This window comes from Lemur catta, chromosome 9 (genome assembly GCF_020740605.2).
Source record: "Lemur catta isolate mLemCat1 chromosome 9, mLemCat1.pri, whole genome shotgun sequence".
Lineage (NCBI taxonomy): Eukaryota > Metazoa > Chordata > Mammalia > Primates > Lemuridae > Lemur > Lemur catta.
Window position 1 is genome coordinate 67,977,095 of NC_059136.1, and position 13,298 is coordinate 67,990,392.

General features: G+C 35.2%; 1 protein-coding gene across 1 annotated transcript in view; it reads left to right on the forward strand.

Moving 5' to 3' along the window:
• MMP16 (matrix metallopeptidase 16) overlaps positions 1 to 12,980 on the forward strand; it is a 277,953-nt gene extending 264,973 nt beyond the window's left edge. Inside the window, exons 9-10 of the mRNA XM_045560992.1 lie at positions 2,873 to 2,988; positions 10,458 to 12,980. Coding sequence (XP_045416948.1) covers positions 2,873 to 2,988; positions 10,458 to 10,792 — 451 coding nt within the window. The 3' untranslated portion in view covers positions 10,793 to 12,980. The remainder of the gene's footprint in view (positions 1 to 2,872; positions 2,989 to 10,457) is intronic.
• Positions 12,981 to 13,298: the final 318 nt, after the last annotated feature.

A 13,298-nucleotide genomic window follows, 5' to 3' on the forward strand; every position in this document is an offset into this window, starting at 1 on the left:
TTCTAGGTAAGCATTTAAAAGCTCACCTTAAGAGACAGTTTATGTCATCCAAAAGTATCATTTATTGTGAGATATATCATTAATCTATTATTGAAAGAAAAACCCCACCAAATAAACTGACACTGTATCGATTGTAAGGTGCATTCTGATGTATAGGGAGGTAAAATGTGAAAAAAAATATTTGTGTTAGGATCCATAAAATAGGAATTTGACTAGTTCTTCTAAGAAACTTTCTTTGCCCAAGCGTGGGAAGCAGTTAACATATATGACTGCTGTAAACTGCATTGAAATATTTGCTCAGGAGGCCAGATCTTGAGATTATGAGCATAGTCTCAACTACATTAACCATTCTGTATTCATCACAGAAGGTTTTGTGGGAAAGGAATATTAAGAAATAATTTAAAAGCAGATGTTTACATGGGTAGGTGAAAGAAAATAGATTTTAGAATTGGTAGCATGATACACTGATGACTCTGCTTCATTGTCTTCAGAAAGAGAGACCCCTTCACCATTATTGCAGTTTTGCTTCTCCACGAAGCGATTCCTGATCTGTCCGTCAGATCTGTTCTCATCTTTCATGTGATGAGAACCTGTGACAAATACCAGTGACGTCTTCCCTTTTTGGGTAAACTCTTCCTTGTGCATTACTTACTAGAATACTTCCTGAAACAATCTTTTTCTCATTTCCCTGTGAATATTGAAGATGAAAGAAGTGCTAATATTCCAGACTATTACTCTAGTGAGGTTTCCAGGAATTGAAAGCAAAACCTTCTGTATAGGTTCCCACAGCTTTGAAGATAAAGGATCTTCCATAGACCTGGTATAGGAAAATATTCAAACTGAAAAATACTTATTTTTTCCTAACTTCAGTCAAAATGGCTAATCTAAGGGTAAGTCAAAAAATATGTCATTTCACAAACCTGTATTGGTGAAACACTAGCTTTAGCAAATAGTCATAAATGTTTAGTGGGGGAAAAAAGCATTGTCAAATAAATATGGAAAACTTATTTGGCGGTGTCAAATAAATTTGGAAACTGTGTTCATGGTAGAAATAGTAAATACTTTTGAAATCGGGCAAATCTGATTATACATCTGCTATCATCCATTGTCTTCCAAGAATTCTCCTCCCTCAAATGGGTACAATGATGACTTATCTCATGGATTTGTTGTGATTAAATAAGACAATGCATGGAGCATTAGGCCTTCCTTAAAATAGGTGGTATCACTGTGAGCTCCCAATGATTTCACCCCACGTTGTCAGTATTTTAGACCATTCAAGATCTAAACTGATTTTACTCTTAGAACATATGGGCAATAATGAGTGATCCAAAGTAGGGATGTTCACAGTTGGTTGCTTGAAGTCTAGGAGTTCTGTGAAAGTGGTGTAAGGGCCTCCCAGTGAAGGGATAGGAGCCTGAGAGTTCCAACTCTTGACGAGCTTTGCTTTTGCTTGTCTTACTGTCTATACACTGAGGACTCCAATTAAGACCTGCCCTAAAGTCTGCATTCACATACCAAATTACCTCATCAACGACTACATATGTATGTCTGAATTGAAAGCGGCTAACACCAAACTCGTGATCCCTAAACCATCTCAGCTTACCTTCCCTATCTTACTGAATGGCAATGTTAGTCCTCCAGATGATCGGGCTCAAAATTTCTGAGTCATACTCAACTTCCTTTGCTCTAACATCCCACATTCAATCCATTAGTAAGTCCTTTGGGCTCTTCCTCTAAAATATATTAAATCCCGTGAATTATCGTCAACTCTATCGCTGACTCCTTGTCTGAAGATGATTACAAGGACATCCCAACTGGAATCCCTGCTCCTACATTATCCCTTTCAATCTCTTTTACTCTCAGGAACCAGTGTATTCTTTCAACAACAAGTCTTAACTCTAAGCTCCTCTGCTCAAAATATATACTGGCTTCTCACCTCTCTTAAACCAAAGTGTAAAGATCTGTCTATTCTTAGGTTCTGGGTCATACTCTGATCTTATCCCCCCATTACTAACTCAATTAGAGTCCCCCTAGCCTCCTTGTAGATGCTCAAGTACTCTAAACACATGCCTGCTACAAGAACTTTCAATTTCTAGTTTCTCTGCCTGAAACTTTCTTCTCCCAAAGACCACATGTATTGTTCCTCACTTCTCTCTGTTCTCTGCTCAAATGTCAGCATATCAGAGAGGACCTCTCTGTTCACTAATTTAAAATGGCTTCTCCATATTCCTAAATAACTTTATCTGCTTTGTTTCCTTCATAGCTCTTGCCACCTCCTATCATAGTATGCATTTACTGATAAATTGGTTTATTACCTATGTCCCCACATATCCAAAAATGTGAGACTGATGAAAGCTGTGCCCCGTCTGTTTTGTTCAATGCTGTTAACTCTAGTCCTGCAATAGTGTCAGTAATATAATAGGAATCCAGTAAATATTTGCTGAATTATTAAATGAATCAAGACTGTGCTTAAGATTATTTCCAAAAAATGTTCTGCTGCCTAGGAAAGATTAAAAAAAACTCCTGAAGACCTCGGATACACACACACACACACACACACACGCACGCACACACAGGTTGGTGATACCCTTATGAACTGTAAATATACTCAGCTAGCATTTTTATTAATTTAACAGACTGAATAAATACTCACTTTTAATATATGCAGGAGAGGAACAAAGTAAATACTTTATGCCTATCATCTTTCCAGTGATTTAAATCAGAGCTTCCCAACCAGTGTTCTGTAAATCAATAATAGGTATACAACTAACAGTATTAAGCACACAGCAAAGATTTAATAAATGTTAGCTATTACTGTTTGTATACATTATTTATTTCACTATGCATATGTTGTTGTTTTTATCCTTTTTAGGTATTGGAGATATAGTGAAGAAATGAAAACCATGGACCCTGGCTATCCCAAGCCAATCACAGTCTGGAAAGGGATCCCTGAATCTCCTCAGGGAGCATTTGTGCACAAAGAAAATGGTATGCAACATGTACATTATACATTTCATAACTTTCTAACTATTTTAATAACACATTAGGCTTTTCACTATGTTAAATTAAATCATTGAGAAGTACCATACTAGAGCTATGCATTATATTTATATAAACTTTCCTTCCTAGATTTACATTTAACATTATGCTGTAGATATTTTTAACATCAACTCAGTTTATAAAAAAAATCATTAGAAAAAAAACACAGGTAATATTTTAATATGGAGGTTGTGGAAACCTTTGAAGTAACCTCACCTATATTTCTATTAACATTTCTACAAAGATAGTAGTGAGCATACGTGGGACAAGAACTGGTCACAAGGAAGATATAAGTGTAGGTTGAGGAACAAAGATACCTGGTAATAATGCATATTGAGTATTATAATTTTTCATGTACTATTTGGCTTAAAGTGTCAACAAACAAAGAAGATCTCAGCCCAATACAGTCAGGATTGAATGAGTGTGTGATCATTTAATAGCAAGAAACAAATCCTTGCTCTATATCTCAGGATCTGAGATTCAGCTAGACCCTGAGCGGAAAGTTAACCAAACCATGGATAATCCATACTCCCGTATCTGATGGTGTATGTAAAGTGTGAACATATCTCTTCTCATTCAGGTATTAGTAAATAGGAATAAATGAAAATAACAATTTGAAATAGAATTTATACACAGTTTCTCAGAACAATGGAAAGGAAGGAGATATTCTGAAATACAGGGAAAAAAAACATACCTTATCAAATGATTTACAATAGGAGCCGTAAAAAATAGCATACTATTTGGGTCCTCAATAGCATGAAAAGTCTATAATGTATATTCAACGAGAGCAAAATAAGTATTGTTTGCAAGAACAAAATTAAATGGATCTAGGGACAGGAAAGAGGAAAAAAAGATTAATGAAGAAATAGGGGGAAAATGAAAAATCACGACGCCGCTGACAGCTATGATTGACTATCAGCCTATTGCAAGTTTAAGAAAACTGCACACTGAGTACAAACTCAAAGAAACTGAGAACCAGGGTGAATGAATACCAGTCAGAAAAATCAAAGTACAAATACTACTTTTTTTGAGCATCGTTGTATATATAATGATGTACTACATTCTGTGTCATAGTGGCCCACAAGTGAAATACTGTAGGCAGAGGCAAAATCAAAAGGAACCTTGAGTCCCTGATCATGGCACTTGCTGAGAATAATAATTTTTTGTTTATTCTATTGACTCAGAGAATTAAAAGACCAAGTTAAGATATTGCTTCTATGTGACAGAAGCAGAAATCCATAAAAGAAGAGAGATTAAAATGAAAACGTATTTGTCTGAGATAAAAGGGAAATCAATAAGAGAATGGAGGAACTCATAGTGCAGTTACTTGGAGGCAGTAAAATCAGGCTAATAATGTGGCCAAAATCTCAAGAAACTATGCAGGTGAAAAGGAAAAGGAAATAAAAAAAATATGAAAGATGATCACATGGAAGACAGAAAAGTGAGATCATCCCTAAGAATTATAGCTGTTACCAAGAAAGAAACTAGAACAATGATATAAAAAGCACTACAAAAAAGAATTAAATGATTCGGAGGGAAGATTTCTTGAGGCTAAACCAAAGGGGCTTGTTACAGCCCAGATAAAACTGACTCTAGCTAACATTTACAGAGATCTTGCCATTGCACTAGACTACCTTTTGGTAAGAATTATAACAGACTATATAAAAATATATACAAAGAAAATAAAGCCAAGATATTATTAACTCTAGCATTTTTGATAATTGTGTATTATTTATTCTCTATTAGTTGTCTAAAATTAGCATAACTTTTTACAGTAAAAATAGCTTTTAAAGTAAGTAATGAATTGTTTCAAAAGATTGAAAAATAATACAAAATCTTAATCCTTAACCAATTAACTGTTTTCATTTTTCCTGTTCCTATTAACAAGCCCTCTAAAATCTGAGATTTGATTCAATTTCTCAGGAAATAAATTATAATTATATAAAAATAACTAAAAATCTTCTTGCTTCCCCTATGTATTATTTTTCAAATTCTTTTCCATCTGAAAATTTAATAATATTCATTCAGTATAAATCAGTGCAATAGTGCTGAAAGGTTTATTTTGAACTGTGTGACTAACTCTTAAATTGTTTCTGAGCAACCATGGAAACACACAGTTAACATGAATAAATTAATCAAAATATTGAATTGTATTCTTATGTTATAAAAACATAATTGATAAAATAGTACCCATTTGCACCTCTCTGAAAATTCATACCTACTCAATTTTATGTGTTGTACAAAATAAAACTGAGAATGCCAAGATCCTATTTTCACAGCATTTTTCCACTTCAGGGTTAAATTTTATATGTAGAGAAATGGTTGCCTTAGATTCACAATCTCATGGTTCCTTTTCACGTAGTAAACTTTATAAAATATAAAGAAACAAAGGATGTTGGGAAAACAATGCTTACAAATGACTAAAAGCTGCAGATGAAACTTCAACATGTCTTATATGTTCTGGACCTTTCCTGATTCAGCTTCCTCTTTGACATCCTTCAACATTGAGCTCACCGTTTATCTTTCGGGAAATCATTTTTGAATATTCTTTATTAGTACCCTATCCCTTGCGCTCAAAGTTTTATAGCCAGCTTATATGTCCATTATCCCCTCTAGTATAAACTCTTTGATGGCACTCGTATAGTAATATTCAATATTCAATAAATATTAGTTGTTGAAATTAATTTTATACTTTGCACTTCTCTCAAATTTCACTCCCTGAAGTGGAAGAGGTATCTTATTTGTCTGAAGTCCTCGTCCTATATAATAACAGTACCAACCAATGTGGAAGGTCTCAATCTAAACAGTCTAGTGACATCAAATTCTCAATGTCTTACTCTGTACTCGGATCTTATGCTTGTGTCTTCTCACTTTAAACTCACATTAATTATGCTTGTATAAGAAAGAAAGGCAAGCTTAAAGTATTAAGTACCTGCATTTATATTCATAAATTATTTTTGCTCAAAGTAATTCCTTATCAGGATTAGCCCATGTACATGATATCTGACAATCATAAAATCAGAGATGATAGAGCACTAAAATATTTTCTCTAGCTCACCACCATTGTGGGAACCTACAATTGCAGGAATCCTCTCCTAATGGTTATTTTTTAAAAAGGTCCACAAGTTTAAAATTCAACTATAAATAATTGAAGGATGTTTTTATATTAAGGTGAAATATGCCTCCCTATAATGTCTACCTCTTGATAGCAATGCTGCCATCTTGACCAGTAAAATATGACCAGCTGGTTCCATTCATTGAATGCCTACCCTGTATCCGGTGTTACATAAATTCATTGTCTAATTTCATTGTCCTACAAAAATACCTCTTTACCAACACTCAGCTAATTTAAGTGAATTACTTATGATCACAAAATTAGTAAAATATATATCTAAGATTTGAAACTACGGCATCCTAGCCCCAATGGATGTGGATTAATACACTGTCTCCCAAGAGGAAAAGTTCATATATTTTTTCTACGTTATTATTGATAACATAATTGACAATCTGTCATGTCTGTCTAAATTTTTCAGGTGGTTATACTAGGCAAACCCAGGCTTTCTCAGAAGGTAGCTTCCTAAGCCATCCTCCTCCTGGTTTTTACCTATAGCCACCTTAATGTAATAGTTTTCTTGTTTTCCTCCTTATCTTTTGCCTTTTTTTACTCTTTACTGCACCCCCCAAAATAACTACAATAATCCAAATGAGATGTGACTCATGCAGAATATGGTGGGATGATTTCTTCTTAGCACTCTTTACTCAACAGTGTTTTCTAAACAACAGCATGAGTTTTTAACTACACTAAAATAGTGATAAAGAATCACCCCCTCCTTCAAATTGTTTTTACATTAATTGCTATGAAGCCACACCTCTCAGGCATCCTATATTCTCTACAAATGCAATTTTAAGGTGAATTCAAAATTTTACTTTCAACACTGTTGCATTTGCTTTTACTGACTGAAGCCCCATTTTATTTTACTGACTGCAGCCTGTTACAACAGTTTCAACTCTTAGTTCTGTTGATTTGATGTATTAATTCTTCACCTCCATACTCACTCTATTAAAATCTACAAGTTTGATTCAAACACATATTTCCACAAGATTCAGTTTGTTTATTCACATTTATTAAACACTAACTTCTTACTAATAAACATGTAAGAGTGAAAAAATGGAACACATGAGTAATGCTGTCAAGTGCCTAAACTATAAGAAGATAGCTGTGGTTGATTATGTCTCATTACATTTCTAGGACGAAGCAATAGAAAAGTTACTAACAAATTTCAGTCAAATGTAAGAGAAAAAAAGATCATCAAATAATACATGGCAGCTTCACTGATTTCTTTCTCAGAATTTTTCCAAAAAATGAAAATTCAGGCAAGAATTCATCAGAAGTTGCTCTTCTTCATAAGCATAACATATACAAAAATACAATGTCAAAGCTGCTTTTAAAAAGGAAAAAAAAAAACAAGTACCTAAACATTTCTTCAACCAGCTGATATTTCATATATGAAATAAAACTCAAAATTATTGAATGAGATGGATTTTATAGGATCATGGCTTACCATATTTCTATTACCAAGATTTCAGCTACTTCCTTTCAAATACTTACATTATCTAACTCCTGCTAACTGGACTTCTTATTTGTAATAAGTATATTGAATAACTACAACTCTACTTGTATATGAAGTGTATTACTATAAAATTTGGTATGCAGAACTGTTTAATATGAAAATTGAAACTTCCTAATTCTCATGTAACACCCAGTAGCTTTATAAAAATTATCTTTGGTTAAAAGTTAAAGATAAGGACACTTCCAGCTATTGGTTTCCAGCTTATAAACATAGGAAGTATGTTCGCCTATTTTGAAGGTCTGTTTAATTCCAGATCAATGGCATTATTCAACTATGATTGTCTAATTTACTGTTATTTGGCAGACCCTCAACATTTCTTCATCCAAGCTTATTTTGTAATTACGTTGAATTTCATTAACATGATCAAATACCAGCTCTCTGCAGAAAAACTTGAATCTACATACACCTGTTTTCACTTGGCAAGTTGCTCTGATTGTAAAACTGTCCTTCTAAATAAAAAGTAACAGCAGATTTTTATGGCATTGAACAGAATAATTTCCAAAATGGAGTGACCTGAAGTGATGGTCTGTCCTATCTGAAATTTTTTGAGAGATGTCAGAGTTCTTCATTTCAAAGGTGATATCTAGCACAACCTTGGATTTTTAACCAAGGTGAATTTGATAAAAGACAGGAGTCTCTAAAGGACTCAATCTTAAGAAATCATTAAGTGTCCAGGCTCTAGATCTAGACCAAGATTTAAATCTTGCATTCACCATGACTTGAACATATTATTTTATCTCTGGGCCTCAATATCTTTGCCTGAAAGAATAGGTAATTAATTCTTCCTGACAGTGTAGTTGTGAGGATTAAAAGAGAGGGTATCTACTAAACTTTTAACACCATACCTCTTCCATAATAAGTCCTCAATAAAATAGGAAAAAATATATAACCCACATTGGTGATTATGAACTCTAAATTATGCTTTCTATACAAAGTAGGTAACTACCAAAATATAGTTTTTAAGTAATTATAGCAGTAAAACATTTCTTATTGTTTCTTTGAATTTTATCTCAAAGCAAGAATTAAGTCCAATGTTATAGTTACAAAGAAACTTGACACGAATGAGCTATGTACAGAAAGAAAAAAATGGATATGTGCCTAACAAAAACAACAAAATTGGGAGAATAGTCTTAAGAAAAATGCACATATTTGTAGCTAAATTATCAGGTGCTTACAACGTCTTTGGTCTACAACCATAATGTTTTGGAACATAAATTATATGTATTGATGATTTATTTGAGCCTCCGCCATACCATTTGCTCCCACATGAAATATAAATTACTCAAAAGTATTAAAGATAGAATTGTAGATTTGTTTATATTTTATTTTATTCCTAAAAGGAGTAATAATGGCTTTGAAAGTTCTATAAAATATAGCTAGGTGGCACGAATTTAACACAAACTAAGTAAATAAGAAAGTTAGGGGCAGGCACAGTAGCTCACGCCTGTAATGCTAGCACCTCGGGAGATTGAGGCAGGAGGATCACTTGAGCCCAGGAGTTTGAGGTTGCTGTGAGCTAACACCATTGCAGTCCAGCCTTGGCAACAGAGTGAGACTCTGTCTCAAAAAACAAAGAAAAAGTTAAAAAGGACAAAAGGAGAAGGAACAAAATGTTCATGACCTAGAGCTGGAAATGGGGTTTGAGCACAGAATAGCATGAATACCTATTTACTTGTTAAGATTTCTAGCAGACAAAAGAAAACACCTTTAGTTTTAAAATTTATGGTTTATTATGATTTCTTGTCCACATGATGAAAGGAAACCTATTGTTTAAGAGGAGCACAATGATTTCTGATACTAAGATAATTAGAAATTTCCCTTGAGGTGTTTCATGGAGAAGCCTCTTTATAATGTATTGGACAATGTCCTCAATAGCAGCCTGAGAATAAACAGTGTTTCGATTTATAAGGCTGTTTCAGCCCTTTCAATGTAGGCTGATATTATCATTATCACACTAACATGTAATTCTGTAACAGCAACCTTATAAGTGAGCAAAAATTATCTTTCTAGTGTGAACTAGCAGTAGATGTGTATAACAGCAGTCCCTAACCTTTTTGGCAACAGGGACCAGTTTCATGGAAGACAGTTTTTCCACAAACCTGAAATGGGAGGGATGGTTTCAGGATGACTCAAACTCATTACATTTATTGTGCAGTGACACCTCCCTGCTAATGATAATGTGTATTTGCAGCCACTCCCCAGTGCTAGCATCACTGCCTCAGCTCCACCTCCGATCATCAGGAATTAGATTCTCATAAGGGGTGTGTAACCTAGATCCACTGCATGCGCAGTTTACAGTTTACGGTAGGGGGGTTCATGCTCCTATGAGAATCTAATGACACCACTGATCTGACAGGAGGCGGAGCTTATGCAGTGATGTGAGCAATGGGGAGCGGCTGTAAATACAGATGAAGCTTTGCTCACTCAACCACCATTCACCTCCTGCTGTGCAGCCCATTTCCTAACAGGCCACAGACTGGTACCCATCCACAGCCCGGGGGTTGGGGACCACAGGTGTGTAGTATGGTCTTTCAACCATCCTTTGTAAATAGTATTTCTCTTTAGGCTGAGCTTTCCATAGGCATTAAAGGGCACAGTCCTGGAGAACAGCAGCCAGAGCCATTTTAACAGACAGTTGAGCTGAGAATAGTGTTTCTTTTCCCATGAAAATTAAAGGTCCTTAAACTATATCTTTTAAGAAGTAGCCTATTTCAGTAACATTTCTCCACATATACATGTTCACAAATAAGTGGTACCTGTGTGTGTATGTGTGTGTTTTCCCCCCAGGCTTTACGTATTTCTACAAAGGAAAGGAGTATTGGAAATTCAACAACCAGATACTCAAGGTAGAACCTGGATATCCAAGATCCATCCTCAAGGATTTTATGGGCTGTGATGGACCAACAGACAGAGTTAAAGAAGGACACAGCCCACCAGATGATGTAGACATTGTCATCAAACTGGACAACACAGCCAGCACTGTGAAAGCCATAGCTATTGTCATTCCCTGCATCTTGGCCTTATGCCTCCTTGTATTGGTTTACACTGTGTTCCAGTTCAAGAGGAAAGGAACACCCCGCCACATACTGTACTGTAAACGCTCTATGCAAGAGTGGGTGTGATGTAGGGTTTTTTTTTTCTTTCTTTCTTTTCCAGAAGTTTGTGGTAACTTGAGATTCAAGACAAGAGCTGTTATGCTGTTTCCTAGCTAGGAGCAGGCTTGTGGCAGCCTGAATCGGGGCTGACCTTTCAAACCCAGAGGGTTGCTGGTCCTGCACATGAGTGGAGACACACTCATGGGGAAGCTTCCATGATGCACAGTATCTGCTGTTCTTCAGTCCTTTGTCTTTCTTTGTCATTCAGTTCTAGGCCTTTCCTCTGCACGCTCAATGCCCAGTAAAATTTCAGGATTAACTAAAGAAGAGGAAAAAAAAGAAGAAAAGATTCTTCTTAAAGGTTTCTAATATTATTTTCCTTCTGAAGTCTGAGCCCATTTCTGGGGGTTAAAAAAAAAAAAAAGTAAATCAGAAAGCCCACGATTTTTTGCTTTAAAGCAAAGGAAAAAAAAAAAAGTTTAAACAAAAAACCCACAATTGAACTTTCAGGAAAGTGTGAAGACCCAAAACAGCTTTGTCTCCAAAGAAGATAGCTCTCTGACTGCTATGGATATTCTCCTACGCACCATTTTGTCAGGTGGGAGATTTGGAATACACATGCAGGACTTTAGACTGTTGGGACAGCCATTTTCCAACAAACAAGGGGCCAAAATATCTGCAATATAGTAACAGCCTTAATAATACATCCATTTTTCGTTTTATACAGCTGTTCTCAGCTATGTCCTCAATGTTCATCACATTTATACTCATAGCTATTTTCAAACAGGATCTTTTAATTGTTTTGAAGTGTTTCTAAACCCCTTCTTGCCACCTTCCCCCTACATCATTGTAATAATCTTCCCAAGGTGTATTAGGCCATTGCCCCAGGCCTTCCATGGTCTGTCAGGAATATTCATTACAAAGCAGAGCAAGAAGCAGTATGTCTCTGAAGTGGATTAAAGTGACAGTTTTTTTAGCAAAGATTTGTGACACCAGTAATACATTGGTGTAACCCTTTGAGAACTATCAGACTAGCTTTCAGAGTCTTAGGATTGTCAGTCTTGCTGTTTGGTAAATTGTAGAACTGGGCAATGGTGAAAACAGTCACAAGTTCAAGAAGGTCAGGTTTTTAAAACAGATATCCTATAATCCCATGTAATTTTTAAATGATTTAACAGTGCTACATGAATGCATTTATAACAAACAGAAATGATGTTACTTGCCAAAAATTTTCTGGCAAATAAAAAAGGTATTTTATTAAGTATCTCATAAGAGTGAAATTTTATTTGAACAACTGGTCATAACAGTCTAAGTCTTTTTTTGTTTCCTTAAACATATTGAGTTTCTGTTTTAAAATCCATTGCATGAAAATTTAATTTCCCTTAGTATATGCAGTTAGCATTGCCATTTTAAAAGTGAATTAAAATGGTGACTCTGAGGTTGCATGAGTAGCCTCCAATGCATTACTTATCGCATGTCCACCATAGTTCTCAAAGGGTTAGTGTGGCTTCTGGCATTTGGCCATCCATTTGATCACTGACAGAGCCAAGAGACCACCAAAGCATTTCATTGTTGAGTGTAATTTGTCCTAACAGCAGTATTGTCATTTTCATGTGACCTGCAGAGCAGGTTTGTATCAATATTTTTTTCCTAGAGAAAAGTCAGCAACTGACAGACCTCTTTATTGATTTTTAGGAGCTGCTTCTTGCAGTGAAAGGCTTTACAGCCACTGGGCTGTGAACTTATTAGAGATGGTCAGAATGAACGCACCCCATGAGTCAGACATTGGCTTTGTGTGAAAGCCAGCTTTGAGGGGATTAGCTTTTGAAACAATGAACAGCTTGCCTTGAACTTGATTATTGATCTATTGACTGTCATTAACAACAACTTAAACATTGTCTTCTGTGAACATTTTCCTTGAAGAGTCCTGTTCTATGTCTTTGCCCTTTGACCTTTAACTTGCAAACTGGCACAAACTGAAGGAAATCTGGTGTTGCTTCTCCATCGGATTGTTAATCGTTCTCTAAAACCGAGTAAGCATGAGCTGTTTCCTTAGAGTGGAGAGAGAAAGAAATGTCAGATCTGCAGACGGACACTTTGCTCTTTACATGCACACTCTAAAAATGCCCTATAGGTAGAAGTGATTTTTAATTTTCTTCTAATATAATTTCAAGTCTAAATTTATCATTTCAGTACAAATTACAAAAACTATAGGGAAAAAAAAACTCAAATACTTGAATGGCCAGTGTGGCTTTTATATAAAGCAGGAATTTTATACTAGTGAAAATTTCTTACTCATTTGCTAATAATACACATTTCCAGATGATTTTTAATGAGTGTAGGTGTACATTCTTATTTGGAAATGGATAGTTTGGCTGCCTTGAATTTATATTTATACTCAACATAGCATGACAATTAGAATGCCTTTTGGTTAAACTACATGTTTATGATTTGGTTGGGAAAAATATTTTATAATCGTGGGTGGCATGCTGCAAAGCCTTGCAGATTGTTATTTCTTACAACCTGAACATAT